Source organism: Brachypodium distachyon, chromosome 2 (genome assembly GCF_000005505.3).
Source record: "Brachypodium distachyon strain Bd21 chromosome 2, Brachypodium_distachyon_v3.0, whole genome shotgun sequence".
Lineage (NCBI taxonomy): Eukaryota > Viridiplantae > Streptophyta > Magnoliopsida > Poales > Poaceae > Brachypodium > Brachypodium distachyon.
Window position 1 is genome coordinate 7,080,378 of NC_016132.3, and position 17,752 is coordinate 7,098,129.

At 48.9% G+C, this 17,752-nt stretch overlaps 3 protein-coding genes across 3 annotated transcripts; 2 read left to right on the top strand and 1 right to left on the bottom strand.

Annotated features, from left to right (window-relative positions):
* Positions 1-8,036: 8,036 nt before the first annotated feature.
* LOC100840514 (pathogen-related protein) lies at positions 8,037-9,539 on the bottom strand. The gene is made up of 4 exons (XM_003566304.4): positions 9,210-9,539; positions 8,982-9,114; positions 8,594-8,892; positions 8,037-8,472 (listed from the first exon to the last, which is right to left on the bottom strand). The coding sequence occupies exons 1-4, from the start codon at positions 9,345-9,347 to the stop codon at positions 8,344-8,346; spliced, it is 699 nt and encodes a 232-aa protein (XP_003566352.1). The 5' UTR covers positions 9,348-9,539; the 3' UTR covers positions 8,037-8,343.
* Positions 9,540-10,431: 892 nt separating this feature from the next.
* Positions 10,432-11,179, top strand: LOC112270944 (proteinase inhibitor PSI-1.2). The gene is made up of 2 exons (XM_024459701.1): positions 10,432-10,568; positions 10,683-11,179. The coding sequence occupies exons 1-2, from the start codon at positions 10,523-10,525 to the stop codon at positions 10,874-10,876; spliced, it is 240 nt and encodes a 79-aa protein (XP_024315469.1). The 5' UTR covers positions 10,432-10,522; the 3' UTR covers positions 10,877-11,179.
* A 4,781-nt stretch (positions 11,180-15,960) lies between these two features.
* LOC100830402 (geranylgeranyl pyrophosphate synthase 7, chloroplastic) lies at positions 15,961-17,536 on the top strand. Its single transcript, XM_003565533.4, has one exon. It carries the CDS (start codon positions 16,120-16,122, stop codon positions 17,269-17,271), a length of 1,152 nt encoding a protein of 383 aa, XP_003565581.1. The 5' UTR covers positions 15,961-16,119; the 3' UTR covers positions 17,272-17,536.
* Positions 17,537-17,752: the final 216 nt, after the last annotated feature.

Consider the following 17,752-nt stretch of genomic DNA (forward strand, 5'->3'; position numbering starts at 1 on the left):
CTGGAGCTTGATCTTGTGTCCCAATGAATGACGCCTTCTGCCCTATTCTGTGTTGGAACGTGCGTGGTCTCAACAACTCGGCGCGTCGTGCCGCCGTCTGCGAATTAGTGTCTTCGGCCAAGGCTGGCATCCTCTGCGTCCAGGAAACGAAGATGGCTACAATTGACGATAGGTCGGCTGCGAGATCACCGGTCCCTCCATGCGTTCCTGCGTTTGTCTCCCCGCCGACGGCACACGCGGGGGCGTGGCCATCTTCTGGAACCCCGACTTTGTTGACATCTCCAGCTCACAAATTCTGCAGTTCTCTCTAACGGTCATCGTCACCGTGATCAATTCCGGCTTGGCGTTTGTGCTATCCTCGGTTTATGGGCCTGCGGATGATGCGCTTAAGCCTGCCTTCTTGCAGGAGATGAGGGCCATCTCGCCGGGCCTGGGTGTGCCGTGGCTGATCGCGGGCGACTTCAACCTCATCTACGAGGCCCGCGACAAGAACAACCTTAATCTCTGCCGGCGCCTTATGGGACAATTTCGTGCTGCCATCGATCAAGCGGAGATCTTCGAGCTGCGTTGCACGAATCGCAACTTTTCCTGGAGCAACGAGCAACAACGGCCCGCCTTGGTGAAGCTGGACCGCGTGTTCTGCAACGTGGCCTGGGATGCGCTCTTCGCGCTGTGCGCCGTCCACGACACACTCCGACCACTACCCCCTCCTTCTCGCTTGCTTCCGCTTGCCACCTCGCAAGGCTCGTTTCAGGTTCGAAAATTTCTAGCCTAGGCACAGGGGCTTTGATGCTGCTGTGCTCTCGGCCTTGTCAGAGGAGGTTCACTCGGCGAATCCCCTCCGGCATCTCTCCATCAAACTTGGCCGAACCGCCCGAGCTCTGTGGTGTTGGAGCAAAGGCCTCTTCAGCGACGCCCGCTTCCAGCTTCACCTAGCCCTCGAGATCGTCCTCCACCTCGACACTGCGCAGGAACTCCGCCAGCTTTCGCCGCTTGAGTTTCAGCTGAGGCGCGCCTTGAAGGCGCGGGTGCTAGGGCTGGCTGTGATTGAGCGCGCCCGCCGGCGGCAGGCCTCCCGCCAGATCTGGATCAAGGAGGGCGACATGAACACTAGGTTCTTCCACATCAAGATCAACTCCCGCTGGCGCAAGAACTTTTTGCATCAAATTGCTACCGATTCCGGCATCCACGTCGCGCACAAGGACAAGGCGCGCGCTCTCCTGGATCATTTCGCTCACGTGCTCGTTTCTGCGGCTCTGCGCTCCTGGTCTCTTGCCTGGCAGGAGCTAGACCTGCCCGTTCTCCCTCCGGTAGGGCTGGACCCCCCGTTCTCCATTGGGGAAGTGTGGGACGCCATCGTCGCCTCCCCAGCGGAGAAGGCGCCGGGCCCAGATGGTTTCACTGGCGCGTTCTACCGCACATGCTGGCCTATGATCAAGTTCGACATTCTCGCCGCTTTCGACCGGTGGCGACTTCCGAGCTCTCAACTCGGTGTTCATCCTGTTGCTGCCGAAGAAGGATCATGTGTCCACGGTTCACGATCTGTGCCCCATCAGTCTCATCCATTCGTTCGCCAAGCTTTTCTCCAAGGTGCTCGCTCGTCGTCTTGCGCTGCTCATGGGAGAGCTCATCTCGTCGGCACAAAGCGCCTTCCTCAAGACTCGATGCATTCACGACAACTTCCTGTTTGTCCGCAACGTCACTCACGCCCTGCATCGCCAGAAAAGGCCCTGCCTCCTCATCAAGCTCGACTTCGCCAAGGTGTTCGACTCCGTTTCGTGGGAATATCTGCTTGAGCTTCTCCAGCAACTTGGCTTCCCAGCTAGATGGTGTGATTGGATCGCTCTTCTCCTTTCCACCGCCTCCTCCTCCGTGCTTCTGAACGGGTCACCGGGTGATTCGATCTTGCACCGGCGTGGCCTGCAGCAGGGGGACCTGCTGACCCCCCCCCCCCCTCCTTCATTCTTGCGATCGACCCGCTTCAGAGGCTCCTTCAGCGTCCCACAGAGCTCGGTGGGCTGTCACCATTGCCGTTGCGGCAGGCCGCCTTGCGTATCAGCCTCTATGCCGACGACGCCATTGTCGATAGAGGCGGGCTCGGTCTCCCCAACCTAGAAGCCTTTGGCAGAGCGCTGCGTCTGCGCTGGCTATGGTTCATGTGGCGTGCGTCGGACAGACCCTGGGTAGGCACGCCGACACCCTGTGATGCCCTCGATGAGGATATGTTCGCCGCGGCCACCCGCGTCACACTTGGTGATGGTGCTACCGCCAGTTTTTGGAGCTCAAACTGGCATGGTGGCAGGCCCCTTCGTTGGGCTTACCCGCTTCTCTTCTCGCTATCGCGCCGCAAGCGATGATCAATGGCGCAGGCCATCACCGGCCATCGTTGGGTCCTGGATATTCGGCGTGACCGGCCCCCAGGTTTCTTCGAGGAATTTCTTCAGGCGTGGAGGGAACTGCATCACGTTGAGGCCATCCTCCTGCCCGGGGTCTCGGACTCCATCAAATGGATTCTCACGGCGGACGGCATGTATGTAGCGCGTTCGGCCTACGAGCTTCCCTTCATGGGGCGCTCCCCCTCCCACCTCCCGCAGGTTGTTTGGCAAGTCTGGGCGCCCCCAAAGCAAAAGTTCTTCACCTGGCTTCTCTTCCTCGACCGGCTATGGTGTGCAGATCAGCTGTAGTGTCGGGGCTGGCCAAACTGTTACTTCCGCCCCTTGTGCCGCCGGAACTTGGAGATGTCGCTGCACCTCTTCCTCGAATGCCCCTTCGCTATGCAACTATGGGGCGAAGTGGCCCTCTGGCCAAACTGCCACAGTATCGTGACGGCCCTTCATGAGACGCCAGCGTCCATTATTCTCTTCCAGGAGCTCCTTATTCAAGCCACCCCTGCCGGGATCAGGAAAGGGATGAGCTCTCTCTTCATCATCGTCTGTCACTCCATCTGGCACGAGCGAAATTCCAGAATTTTCTGAAAGGGCATTTCTCCCTAAGTAGTTTTGGTGGTGATGACAACATGTGTGGTTATCTTATTTTGTGCTAAGTATTTCAGGTTTTATAAAGAACTCGACACAAGATAAGTTGTGGACCCCTAAAAAGGAAAGAAGCGTAGCGGTGTTTAGTGGCTTTTTGGGTTTATTTGAGTCGTAGGACATCCGTACTATTAAGAGGGGATACACAAGGGAAGGTAATGGGTGAATCAATTTCACGTACACATCTACACCATATTGCACCCACGAAAAAGCCTACCCAAAAAGGTGTATGTCGAAAACATGCTTCAAATTGTGTTTCAGGCTGTTTTGGATTCCAGGCGGCGGAAGTTCCGAGTGAACTTCCGCCCGAACCTCCTGGTGCTCTCTGTTAGTCCCGGAGGAATATGCGGAACTTCCGGTCAGCCGGAAGTTCCGGCTATTTAGCGGAAGTTCCGGTCTATCCCAGCGCAGTTTAACGGCTCGATTTTTCAGGCTATTTAGCGGAAGTTCCGGCTATTTAGCAGAAGTTCCGGGCTATTTAACGGCTCGATTTTTGGGATCCCATATAAGTACCCCTTCGTCCCCAACGAGCCAACTGACCATTTCCGCAGCCAAGAACACCCCAACACCATTCAAGAACACCTCAAGTTTAAATCTTCAAGATCTCCCTCCCTAGCCACTCCCTACTCTTGATTCTTTGAGGATTAATTGGAGGAGAAGATCTTGCCCTAGGGTTTCACCAAGTCAAAAAATTGATTCTCCTTGTTTTCTTTGTGGATTTCGTTTCTCTTGGGTTGTTGGGAACCCTAGACGGAAGCGGTCACCTCGAGCTCTCCCTTGGTGTGAGGAGTTGAGGTTTGGATTCGGAGCCTCCTATTGAATTGTGGAGTTTGCCCCGGTCAAGTTTGTAAGGGTTCGGCGTTCGCCCTCAAGGAAGCCATTAGTGGAACTCACCTCACCTTTGTGGTGTTGTGAGAGCTCATCCCACCTTTGTGGTGTGGTGAGTTGGAGAATAGAGTGAGCTTTCGTGGCGTCTCTACCTTTGTGGTAGAGCACTGCTCCAAACGGAGATGTACACCGATCCCAATAGGTGGAACTCCGGTGAAATCTTCGTCTCCATGTGTGGTATCATGTCCCGTTTACATTCTTGTTATATGTATTTTTGCTTCGGCTATTGCATTTCATTCTAGGGTTGCATTCACTTTAGAGAATTTAGATAACCCTAGGATTAAGTGTTTGTATCGTTCAAGAATTGAAAATGCAAAGCCAAAATTTGTTAGTCTCCTATTCACCACCCCTCTAGTCGACCATACCGATCTTTCATTTTCAACGACAAGTCGATGCATCTCCGTCAGCTTGCCGTGTTTATTAAAAATTAGATCAAGATTGGGCTTTCGCTGGCACCAAGGCCCTTCGGAAGCTTCTTTGGGAGCCCCCTTGATCGTGTGTTTTAGCCTCTTTAGTGTCTAGTTTCTAGTTTCTTTTTCTTTCTCTCTTCTTAGTCCTTTGCCTCTGGCATTCTTGTACATTTTCTCCTCGGCTAATATATCGAAGGCCAGCAATTGCTGGATCTTTCAAAAAAATTGTCCAAATATGAATGTATCTATACCCAAAAAAACGTCTAGATACATGTAATATTTGATTACTTAATATGGGACGGAGAAAGTACAACAATAGCATAAATAAGACAAAGTAGCAGACCGTGTTCATCTGCCGCTGGTGAAAAACATAGAAAATTTGTGTACAGAAAAGTGATAACAGATAAAAAGTAAAAATAAATTCAGCTAAACCTGAGCCCTCACTGGTTGCTCAATGAACAACAAAAGTTCTATTGGATGTAGTTATTCCCACGTTGAATATGGAGTACTATTTTTCTAAGAATACACTCAAGCAGTTGTATCGCCGGTGCCCGCCATGTTGGGCTCCAGGAGATCTGGGCAAGGCACTTGTGCGTGCCCTTTGATCTCTCTGTCGCCGATCTTCTTCGGGTTTAATCTGGCGATGGTCCTCCTTTGGCGGCCTTTCCCTGGAACGTATGCATTTACGTGTCCGTCATTGCGTCTGGAGTTCTGCAACAACAACTGTTTGGGTGCTCATATGGCTATGTCGTCTTGGCGATTACTTGGCTTCGTGGACGGTCCAAGCACTCCCACGTGTTCCACGGACTTTGTGCACGGATTGTTGCCGACTGGTTCTAGAAGATGCGAATGCTGAGTGTGGGTATTAGGTTCGTATTTGACGCTGTCAAGGCCGAGAGGTATGGCCGTATTCGCTTGGAAAGTGATTGGCGGCAACACAGCTTGACTTCGATTGGTGTACTCTCCGAGTACCGGTCTCGAGCTCCAGGTGAATAACTCAAGGTCTGACCTTCGTTGGTTGTTCCTGGCATTGACGGTGTTTAAGGCATTGCTTGGAGATTGCTCGAACTTAGGGGGTGAAAACCCTTGTTCTAACCCTAGCGGTTGGATCCGGCAATGACAGCGATCAGATGTCATTACCCTTTCTGGAGGCATCGCCTAGGAACCTCTCTTGTTGTCTAGGTGCTGCCTCTGTGGTGTTTGTGGTTGCAGTTGTGTGTCGTTGTCACTTTGGACTTTGTTTCTTTTTTCGTTTTTGGCTGTGTACATACTCATTGTCTTGTGCGCTTGACAATGGTTGTTGCATAAACCGGGTGTACTTATATCAATATATTGCCCTTTATCGGAAAAAAGGCCGTTGTATTATATATTGACGAAGGTTACCGTGACGCAGTCACATGCCCGTAGACGAAATAACGCAACAACTCTGTTACAATCCACGTAGGATCCACATGGCTAGAAGGAGAAAAATCAACATTATGGAAGAGTCCCGCTCTTGACCAAGCCCTTCCTTCATCGTCGACCGCCTGCTGAACACGAAGGGCGCTTGGAGTGGCCGCGTCAAACACCACGGAGTTCCTATGTTTCTAGAGACACTAGCAGATGAGAGCGATGCTAGTGTTGAGGTTTCTTCTCTGCTTCCTTCCCTGGACCTCAAGTCTCGTCCACCAGCTCGCTAGAGAATCAAGAGCCAAAGGCATCCATCCTAACATGTCCCAGCCCCTTAGCGAGACAGTCCACACTTGTCTAGCCACCACACAGTCAAGAAGAGAGCGGTCAATGGTCTCTTAAGCCTGATCGCAAAACGGACATTGGGTCGGGTGCGGCAAGCCACACTTACTTAGTTCATCCGCCGTCCAACATCAGCTTCTTACGGGAAGCCACATGAAGATTTAACAGTTAATTGGTGCCTTTGATAACCAAACCTCACATGCCCTAGACATATACTCCTGACCATGGGAGAAGGCGGCATATGTATACATCCTGGTAGCACTCCACTTAATTTCACCGGAAGTGATCATCATCCCTCGAAAGAGTTGTGCCAACCATCGATCATATCGTAAACAACAAGGAGGTCCACAAGAGTCTGATGAGAAAGCTCCGTTTGATCACCCATAGCTAGCCATTATCATCAATGACATCAGCCACAGAGATCCTAGTTGCCCTCATGCCCTGCCCGATAACTCAGTAAACAGCGTCGGCGCCACACAGGCAAGGCTACCACCCGGCATCCAGGGATCCGTCCAAAACAAGGTCAATCGACCATTTCCAGCAGATACCAAAATCACGGCCTCACATAAGGCCCTAGCCTGCTCGGGAATTTGAATGTTACGTTGCAGCCACACCCCAGCTGCCGGCCCTGAGCACAAGATTGAGCAATATCCCATTAGGAAGGACCGGCCTACCGAGCTCACGAGGGGAACACACAGTTTTCGTTTTTCCAGGCCACTAAGCAGTGTGTCCCCCACGAAAATCCTTCTCAACACCGGCCCTCAATGGTCTTTTTTTTTAAGGAATGTCATCGTGGCTGATTTTAGTGCTTTGCAAAAATAGTTACATCATCCGTGATTACATCCAAGAGGAAGTCGGGAGGGTCCGACTGCCAAGCACACTCTACAGGACCAATGGCCCTACTAGCAACAAGATGCGCTGCCCTATTAGACTCTCTAGGACAATGCTCAAAACACACCGACTCAAAATTAAGACAAGTAAAGAAACAATCTTCAAAGATGGCCGCCGCAGGGCCAAGCGAATTATCACATCTCTTCATCACTTCAATCACCTCCATGCAGTCCGAGTTGACGACAATTCGCTTGCACCCAACAGATGCCGCAAGAGCTAGGCCATCCCGAAGGGTAACACTGCCCTCAATGGTTTTGATAGGTAGATCCAATGACATTATAGCATAGATTGGCACAGCACAAAGGGTGGTATGATTGTATGAACAAGGGTATAGCATAGATCCAATGACCGCCGACGCTTTTTACACTTGTCTAAGGCCACTCCCAATCAGGGCCGTATCTAGGAATTCGAGGCCCTGGTGCGAACTATAAAATGAGGCCCTAAAATTACGGTTGTGCGAAAAATCATGAACACGGAATTATCTTGGATTTCTCGATTGCAGCGGAAGATAACTGGGCAGGCCGACGAGGGCGGCGGCCGACGAAATCACGGAAAAATTAGTTAATCAATTAATCGATAAGCCATGCTGACCTGGAGATAGGTGGATTGTTAAGATGTGTCGCTGGCCGAACGTGATGAACACGTACAAGAAAAGCAAAGCTTCTGCCCTTTGCATTTCTCCTTGTGGGTCTTTTTTTTCTATTTAATGGGCCTTGAAATCTGCATTTATTATTAATTAAGGATAGCTAATTAGTAGTATTAACATTAGATTTGGAGCCCTGAACGGTTGCCCATCCTGCACTTGCCACTATACGGCCCTGCTCCCAATGGTGGTCTCTTAGCACAACATTTTGGGCATTTTGCTTTTATGGCATGTTAATTAATGAAGAAAGAGAGGGAGGTTGTCTCTTGTTGGAGATACTACTCTTGCACGTAGACATAGGTAAAATCATTAATTCCTCCAATCACGTGCAAACAAAACTATTCCTCTACCCAACAAAAGATGTCTCAACTTTGACTAACATCTATACACTAAGTCATATCTAGATACATCTAAATTTTGACAAACTTGAGACATCTTTTGTTGGACGGAAGGAGTACTAAATTAATTAATGCGACCTTCTTTAGAGACAACAACGAAGATACAATGCATTGTGGAAATAGTCTCTTTAAAATATCACCACCTAAAACAACGTGCTAAGAGACAATGCATTGTTGTGAAAGGCCTAATCTTGCCACAATCACCATCACCATTTTTAAACTGAGAGCTACAATCATTACATGGTTTATTCCAGACAAATAAGCCACTGTATTTAAACATTGTCATGGGGAGACCATGGAATGTAAGCCAATTCGAAATCCATATGTGACCATCCAGCCCATCGAGACTATTAATTTCCTCCAATCACAGGGCAACCTGAAGCCGATGCGGCAGATGCAGGGGTGCTCAAGAAGCTTGCGAGGAAGTTGCCGCGCTCGTAGAAGTACTCTGTCTTCTGAACCTTCATCTCTTCATCAACCTATCATCACATTGTTGCAGAAGAACATATCACTATATCAGTGTCACAGTGTGCGCCCTGTTACTCTGAAGGCTGAACGGCTTTTAACAGCAATTAACTGCACAGAAACTGTCAAACTTACATGGAAGATGCAGACGCCGAAGAACTCGACGCGCTGGCCGTGAGGCGGGTGCTCCTTGAATGGCCCCTCCATGTGCCCCCAGTGCCGGAACTTGAAGGCGACCTTCGGCGGGCCGCTGTACACTTCGAGCACCTCGATGGCGAAGCCCCGGGGGAACGCCGTCAGGAACGTCGACATGCTGGACTCTAGCGTCTCCTTCTCCGGGTCGTAGATGCGGTGCTCCGGCGGCAGGGTGGTCGCCAGGAACGCGTTGTAGCCGCCGATGGCCGACAGTTCCTTCCGCGTCAGAGGCTTCATCCCTGCAAAAGTGCAAATTCAGTGTCAATGCGCGGCCAGTCTCATGCATCATCGATGAGGTAGGGACATGTGGCGATCTGGCCGATCTCACCGTTTGTGCTGGCGCTGTATCCCTGGTAGTGAACGCTCTTCTGGTCCTCGGGGCGCAGCTTGTGGACAAGCTCCATCTCCCAGGTCTTGAGCAAGCGCTGCACTTTCTCTTCCAGGGATCCCTCCGGCCATTCCTGTTTGCAAAATTAGACATTCGCGGGACCAAGTTTGAAGTGATTCGGGGCTACCAACTCCCCGAGCTTGGCAGTGGAGTGGGCAGGTTTAGTACCTTGGTCCTCTCTTCCTCGAAGAGCTTGTTCACCATGTCGTAGTTGGGAGGGGCTCCGAGCCTCCACACGGTGTTCTTCTCGCCCTCGCCGTGCAAGAACGATCGGTACTTGTCTCCTCCCGCTTCAGCAGAGGCCATAGCTGATAGTTCTCGTCTCAAATCAAGGGGACAAATTGGTGAGGTTTGGATGCCCCGATGAGCGAGGCTGGCAGCCTAATATAGGCCGCTCCCTCATCTGAAGGGAGATTCAGATGCAGAGAAGAACTGCATCATTGCCAACGTCACCTATTTTTGGAAAATTTGAATAGTATACTGTACTCCAGTATACGCTACTCCCTCCGTTAATTTGCACTAAAACCACGATAAGTATTATACATCTCACGCCGGATGTTTTTTTTTCTCAACTTGAAGGAACTGTCGTTTTGTTTTTAAACGTAGCGCACAATCAGATAAGGAGCAGGCTGTGTGCTTCTGTCGCTAGTCCGTGTTTTATACATGTTGCATATGGCGCTCCGCTGCATCTGCTTCTGTCTCTTTCTTCTGCAGGATTTTTAAAAAGCGGCAGAACAAGGTAAAGTTTCACCCAATGACTGCACATGGACCTGATCGGGAACGCCGGCCACGTTAGCCGCCACCGGATTGGTACTCCCTGAGCTATACCGCACATGATTTTGTCCGAGCATGAGGCTCCATTTACCGAAGAGGTGCTATCTTCGACATGTCGTTGAGATATAATTTTTTTTAGGGGAACATGTCTTTGAGAAATGGGTACAGCTGCATGCATGCGTGGATATGGGCTTTATTTTTATTTTTATTTTTAGGATCTATGGGCTTTATTTGTCTACTAGGCCGATCTTGCTATCGAGTCCAATTACAGTATTACACAGCTACCGAGCAAAGCCCCCATCAAAACAGAAAAAAAGAAGAAGAGCTACCGAGCAAGCCGAACAGAGGGGTTTGCGCGTGGCCGTTCCGAAAGTAAACGAAGAATTTGGGGCATCTGCCGTGGTCAAAGTCAACCTGTAGTCTGAGTGAGAACTCCACTCAAAAATCCAATAGACCACTAGCTAGATCCATGCATATATATTGTGGAGCAGGAGCTACCTGGTCTAAGTTTGAAGCCTGCCTTTGTTGACTCGGAGCTACGAAAAATATGCTTTTCAACGTAGCCACTCGGTAGTGTACATGCCAGTACTCTTCACGCCATCCAGTATATATAAGACTCAAGAGTATACGTAGAGACTTGGCCTAGCTTGCCTGCGTTGTTCCTGATCGAATACAGAACCACCACAGTGCAGAGACAGACATCAGACATGGCTGCCTCCAGATTCCACATCGCCTGCGCTCTCCTCCTCTTTGGTAAGCATGCAAATCCAGCCGTGGCGACTGGCCAAGCTTTCAAACGAGCTAGTCTGCTCTGTTTGTACGTTACGTGTAGTTGTCTGTAAGTATGGAGTTTATATACTCGATCAGGTGCTGTGCTACTGGGGCAAGACGGGAAGGCCGGCATGGAGGCAGTGGCTTGCCCTCAGTACTGTCTGGAAGTGGAGTACACGACCTGCCCGTCCTCCGGATCCGAGAAGCTCCCGGCGAGGTGCAACTGCTGCATGGCGCCCAAAGGATGCACGCTTCATCTCTCCGATGGGACCAAGCAAACTTGCCGTTGAGCCCAAGTTATGTAACTTCTGCCTGTAGACTACTGCCTCTAGCTAGTCAAGGCAGTAACCTATCTGAACAAACCTGCTGGTTTGTCAAATAAAGCATGGCATGCAAGTAATTATGACATATAGGAGTAATCAAGAACGGGCATACAGTTATTACCTTCCGGCGGCTTCCATATTTTCAGTGTGTATGTTCTTCCTTGCTGATTAGGTTCCCAAGAGTAGACTGGTTTCTAATTCCGGTTTCGGAAATATTTCGGCCACGACTGAAATCACTGAAATTTAGTGAATTTTAGTAATTTCGGTTTTCATTTCGGCCAAGTTAACGAATTGAACCAAATTTGATATTTTTTTCGGAATTGCTGGATCTCAGTCGACTGAGAAATAGAATTTCTCAGTCGACGAGATTAATTAGCGTCGCTGAGATTAATTAGCGTCGTTCGCTTTATATTAGCTGGGCTAGCTACGTGGAGACGTGGACTTGATGGTGCCATGGTGGGCTGGCGCAGGATGATTTTGTTTTTCCCATTATCTTGATTTGCTTTATGGGCTGGTTTTATTTTATGTTTGGGTTTTTTTAATTTTTTGTTGTGTGGGTTCTTATAAGGGTAATTTTCTCTGCTTACTTTTCAAGAATTACAAGTGAAATTTTGTGTTTATTTTTTGCAGCTGCAAATTAGTGGTTTTTCATAATTACACATGAAATTTGGGTGCTAACTTTTTGCAACTTCAAGTTAGTGTTTACACGCATTTTCCTTTTTCTTCTTTTTCATTTTCGTTTCTTATTTATACCTTGGTCTATTTTTATTTTTCCTTGCTTTCCCTTGTTTTTATTATCTTTTGTTTTTTCTTTTCTTCTTCCATTTTTATTTTTCGCAAATTTGCTAGGGAACAGTTGTCGGAGAAATTATATGTTCTCAGTCGAGGTGGTCCGTTGGATCTACTTGGAGATGCCTGCAAGTTGTGTGGTGTTTGTTTTTTCGGGCCGCAGGGGACTGCCTTAGTTGGGTTCGTCTAGATCAATGTATAGGCCTAGGGCTATGGTTATTTTTTTAGAATTGCGCAATGGATAGTTTCAGCCTAAGAAAATTGCATATAAGATTTCACGTGCAATTTTAAAATCCCACATAAAATTTCAGTGCAATTTTAAAAATTGCACATAATATTTCACGTGTAATTTTTAAAATTTTGATCTTTTTTTGTTGCCTCTTTTCCTTTCTCCCTTTTTAAAGAAATTTTCATGGCGTTGCAATGCTTGGTTTGCCTTGGCCTTGGCTGTGCTGCATGCTTTTGTCCGGCCGACGCATTGATTTTCCAAGCAGAAATCATGTGTTATGCTTTTGTCCGGCCGAAGCGTTGGTGCCTAAAGCTCAAAGGCCCAGTTTTACGTTCATTACCCTGCTGCGTGCGTGCCAAGAAAAATCATCTGTTGCTTTACTAGCAACAGGCTACTACCTGCTAACAAAATCGAGCTGCTTGGGGCCTGGTCGACTGAGAAATTAATTTTTCTCAGGCGACTGAGACTGAGTCAGACCCTATTTTTTTTAATGATAACATTTCAAATTAATTTGAATTTGTGTGTATCACTGAAAGTATTGAAATATATTTTCACCGGAAGAGAATTATTTCAGACTCCACTGAAATGATTGAAGAAAGTGAGAACCGCGGCGTCTTTTCTCCCCCAAGCTAAGTCACCATGCCCAATTAGTCATGCTGGACTTTTAGGAAATTCCCCAACTACTTTCAAAACTTTTTAATTTCTTCACAACTCGAAGACTCCCAAGCCATTCTAGCCGGGCTAAGAGGCGCACACCAAAGTAACAAGAGAAGGCTTGGCTTGGTGAAATTTCTTGCTTCAAATGACATCAGGAAATCCAATCCAATCCAATCCAATCTAATCTCTAACAGCTCGTTTGGGACCCATAGGTGGGTAGTACGAACTTTGAATTTCAAATGTTGATCAGGTGCCCGATGTGGTGGCGTTGTTTGTTATTTCCAACAATGTAGTTGTTGTAAAGTATGACAACGAAGATAGGTCAATCAAGCGACTCAGGGAAGTCGATGATCTTGGACTTCTGGCTCCAAGAGCTGGTTCAAGGTCTTTCTTGGGGGTTCATTCCTTTGATCCTCTTGTCTCTGGGGAACTGAGCTCTCTCTTTGTCGAAGCTGCTTCAACGTCTCTTTGATTAGTTATGAGGTGACACGAGGACAATGGGTTAGGATGTTTTTCTTAACTTGTTGTCATTTTTGAGTTATAGTAACTAAGATTTGATCATTATTTGCGACTTCAATAGTATTATTGCTTTGTGCATCGATTGATGCAGACGCCGGAAGGAACGCCTTTCTTTTTGAAAAGAAAAAAAATGTTATCCAGGTTGCATAAATCACAAGGAAGAGTCAACATTTGGTGTTACCAACATGCCTCGATAGTATACTGCGGTAGGACGGAACCTTAACAACAAACTGATTCTTGGTTAATGAATGCAAAGATGAAAGATCGAGTACGTCACAAAGGGGGGGTGAATGTGACCAATTTTAAGTTTTCTTCAAAAATGAAGACTGAAGACAGTCACAGTACTTCAACACAGAGATTTTACTTAGCAAGTTTTAGAGTTGCAGCGGAATGAAGAAAAATGAACAAGTTTAGCAGTAGCAGTGAAGACAAGAACAGTAAGAACATGTACTTCAACAGAAAATACAAGAGTGAGGAACGATATCACCAGAACAAGAAGACACAGGGATTTGTTTTCCGAAGTTTAGATTGTTGGCACAATCCTACGTCTCCGTTGAGGGGGCTGAGTCACACAAGACTTGCGGACACACAAGTCCACCCAATCCTCCTGAGCTAAGACCAAAATCTCGCCCAGTTACTCGTGGTAGATCTTGAGGTGATCTCCGGACCTTCACAGACTAGTTGATGGCGAATCACAAGCTTCTTTGCTCTTCAACACTGACTTCTAGCCGTCTAGGTGATGCCAATTACCAAGAGTAACAAGCTTCAAGTGTTCGGCTAGAGAGGGGATCACATTCTTCACGCTGAGTTCAGCTCTAAGGGTTTTCTCAGGTGTGCTTCAAAACATCTCCTTCAGGATCACCACCGAAACCGATCGGGGTGGGTCGTCTTATATAGTCTTGGCCATCGCCGATCTAGCCGTTGTGACCCGTTGGATAAAGTGATTCCTGAGACTCCAGATCACACTTTATCTCTTTTTCTCACAACGGTTAGATTACGTGGTCAAAACATAAAGAAACAAAGATTTTCAAACGCATTTGAAATCAGAGTGAAAGACTTCACGCGGAAGTTTCTGTGAAGTCTGAAATGCTTCATTCTTCATTCCGACGAAAAACACTCACACAAAAAATGGTTTTCGCCTAAGCTGAACATGAAGAATAAGTTTCACCTAAACCAGCTCCACATTTCAAACCCCCCTTAATAGTACGGCGTTCCTATACTCAAGTAAAGAAAAAAGCTACGGAAAGACCTATGAAGAAAGCTACGTTTCACATTCTTCTCCGTTCTTCACTGGGTTTTTCATACTTCAAACCAGTACATGTACTTCAATTTTTAGGTGTCGTCGATGCTGGCAAAGCCATTCTTCTGAGGACCTAAAACCTGAAACACTCCGTGTAACTCATTAGTTCCTCAACCATGTTGTCATCATTCATCAAAACCCATACAGGGGTAAGGTTTCTCTTTCAGGAGAGGATTAAAGTTTTTTTTAGAATAACCTAAAATATATAGGGGGTTTCTTTAGAAAATATTACAACTTGTTGACTATTCTGCAAAATGATTTTCTTTTTTGACGAAACGCAGCGGCCTGCTTTCCATCAATTAAGACCAAAGAGAAACATAGACCGAGAGGTCAACAACAGAAAAAGAAAAGAAAAGAAATATGTACAGATCACAGCCAGAACAGCGGCAAGAAACTTTGTACTCTTCCGTCGAACAAAAGATGTCTCAAGTTTGACAAAATTTGAATGCATCTATACACTAAGTCATGTCTAGATACATTCAAATTTTGACAAACTTGAGACATCTTTTGTTAAACGGAGGGAGTACACAATTTTGGGGACACGAAGCAATGCCGCATCTCATTAACTTTTGATGTGTTTTTTTTTTCCGCAAGTGTCTTGATTCGTAGTACTATTACAAGTAGGGCGCACACATTTTGCAAAGCGGAGTGCCACCCGCAGTTATTTTCATAAAGTGTCTTGTAAAAGAAACTGTTTGACGCAACGAAAGTGCCCCTGATCAACACCGGTGGCCAGTCGCACTCAACAGCACCTGTCGGGCCCTGTGAAAACTCCCCCCATGCTCCACCTTTTTGTTATGGAAAAGACTGCACAGTGTCCTCCTGTATGTCTATATGCATCGTATATGCATGACAGGATCACGAGTTCAGTACTTCAGGGACGGTGACCACGCGTCGATCAGCCGTACGTGGGCCTCGCATGTGTTCAGCGTGGTGCATAGATTATGCTTTCCTTTCATCACATTCAAAAGTCACAATAAAACAAATTGATTTGTACTACTGTGAGGTAAACCATGGCGAAAATAGGGCGGATCTACAGTGGGACACGAGGAGCTGTACTGCTGTCCCCGTCAACGGGCAAATTAGTAGCTTCGCGTGGCACAGCTATCTACTAACAACAAATTAATTTTCAGCACAAAAAGAACGTTACTTGAAACTGAGGCTATCCCTAGAAGAACACTAGAGCTGATGAGGATCGAAACTGAGGCTGCACAATTCGTATTGTTTAATTTTTTGTCAGTTGTTTTTATGAAGAAAGGGTTGCCTCCAATTTAACGGAACCAGTCAGTGCATAAGTTCAGGACAATTCGTCTTAAGTCGCAATAGGGAAGGGTACTAGTACACGCTGAACGTACGTCCAACGCTAATTAGTTGAACCTGCCGTACATTCTGAAGTGGCATCGATCTCTCGTTGGAGATGATCTTATCTACTTGGCGAGGAGTCGGTCGCAAACACGCCAGGCCAGTCATGGACCGATGGACGGCACGATCTAGTCTGAGGATGACGTGTCCCAATGAATGCTGCTGCAGGCATGCATGCAAAATCTATTTAGCCCGTCACACCCAGTCCCAGATCGCACAACAAACGCCGTGAACGAGTGTCCCGGCCTCAACGTCCCTGCCTAGCTCATCTGAAAAAAACTTCCTTGCCTAGCTAGCCCCCGCAAAACCAATCGGTCCGAACTAAGCTCACTCGATCTTCCGATCTCCACAGACATGGACAAGCTGGCATCCTGCTGCCTCAGGCATGGAGCACTACCGTCGTCCCACAATTATTCCAAGCCCTACAATGCCGAGAGACCAACTTCGCTACCGCACCGGCCTCGCAGGAGGCGCTCCATTATTCCCGTCGTCCGCTGCATCCTGACCAACCCCAACACGGCCAAAGGCCGCCACAGTACGAAGCCGCGACACGCCGACGAGTTCAGCAGCGGCTTCGACTTCGAGCAGTACCTGACGGCCCACGCCAAGTCCGTCCACGAAGCGCTGGACCGGGCCTTGGCCCTGCCGGCCCGCCTCGAGCACGAGCCGGACCACCACTGGCTCATCGAGTCCATGCGCTACTCCGTCCTCTCCGGCGGGAAGCGCGTCCGCCCGGTCCTCGCCATCGCCGCGTGCGAGTTCGTGGGCGGGGACGCAGCGGCCGCGGCCCCCGTGGCGTGCGCCGTGGAGATGGTCCACGCCATGTCACTCGTCCACGACGAAATGCCGTGCATGGACGACGACGCGCTCCGCCGCGGCCGCCCCTCCTGCCACGCCGCGTTCGGCGAGCACGCCGCGCTGCTCGCGGGCGACGCGCTCCTCGCTCTCGCGTTCGAGCACCTCGCCCTTGGCTACGCCGACGCCGGCATCGTCGTCCCCGCGGAGCGCGCGCTCCGTTCCGTGGCGGAGATCGCGAACGCGGCCGGCATCGGGGGCGTGGCCGCGGGGCAGCTCGCGGACAAGGCGTGCGAGGGCCGGGGCTCGCGCGTTGGTGTCGTCAGCCTCGCCACGCTGGAGCACGTCCACGTGCACAAGACGGCGCGGCTCCTGGAGGCCGCGGCCGTGTCCGGGGCGATCGTGGGAGGAGGCACGGGCGCCGAGGTGGAGCGCGTCAGGCGGTACGCGCGCCGCGTCGGGCTGCTGTTCCAGGTGGTGGACGACGTCCTGGACGTGACGCGCACGTCGGTGGAGCTCGGGAAGACGGCCGGGAAGGATCTGGTTGCCGACAAGTCCACGTACCCGAAGCTGCTGGGCGGGGTCGACAAGGCGCGGGCTTACGCGGACGAGCTCCTCGCGATGGCCGAGGCGGAGCTCGAGGGGGTTGATGCCCGGCGTGCCGCGCCGCTGCGCCAACTCGCGAGGTTCGTGGCCTACCGGCAGAACTGATAGCAGATACATAGCTGGAGAGGGATTATGGTCGGAGATAGCGAGCCAGAACAGTGAATACAAAAAAAAATAAGCAATGTTTGTCAAAAAAAAATGGGTGTGATTATTTCTCGGTCGCTTGATTATTAAGAAAAAAGTTTTAAAATCTCAGTCGACGCAGTAGCACCGTTACATCAAGATTCTGGGCGTCATCTCCATTCCTTCATCTCCCACGTGCGACATCGCACGTCGACTTATTTCTAACTAAAATCAGTTAATTTCTCTATATCAAAAACGGCAAAAAAAAAGTATTGTACATGTACCTTTTCCATCGGACGTCATGTCACTTCCTCCCGCCGGAATTATAATTATGTACTAAATCTGCGACGAGTAATTTCGGCCGGAAGGAATACATGTTTTTTCAGAGAAAAAGGACGTATACATTCTCGCAAGAAAACGAGGACGTTTTTTTTTTTGAGCCAAACAAGAAACAGATGACGTT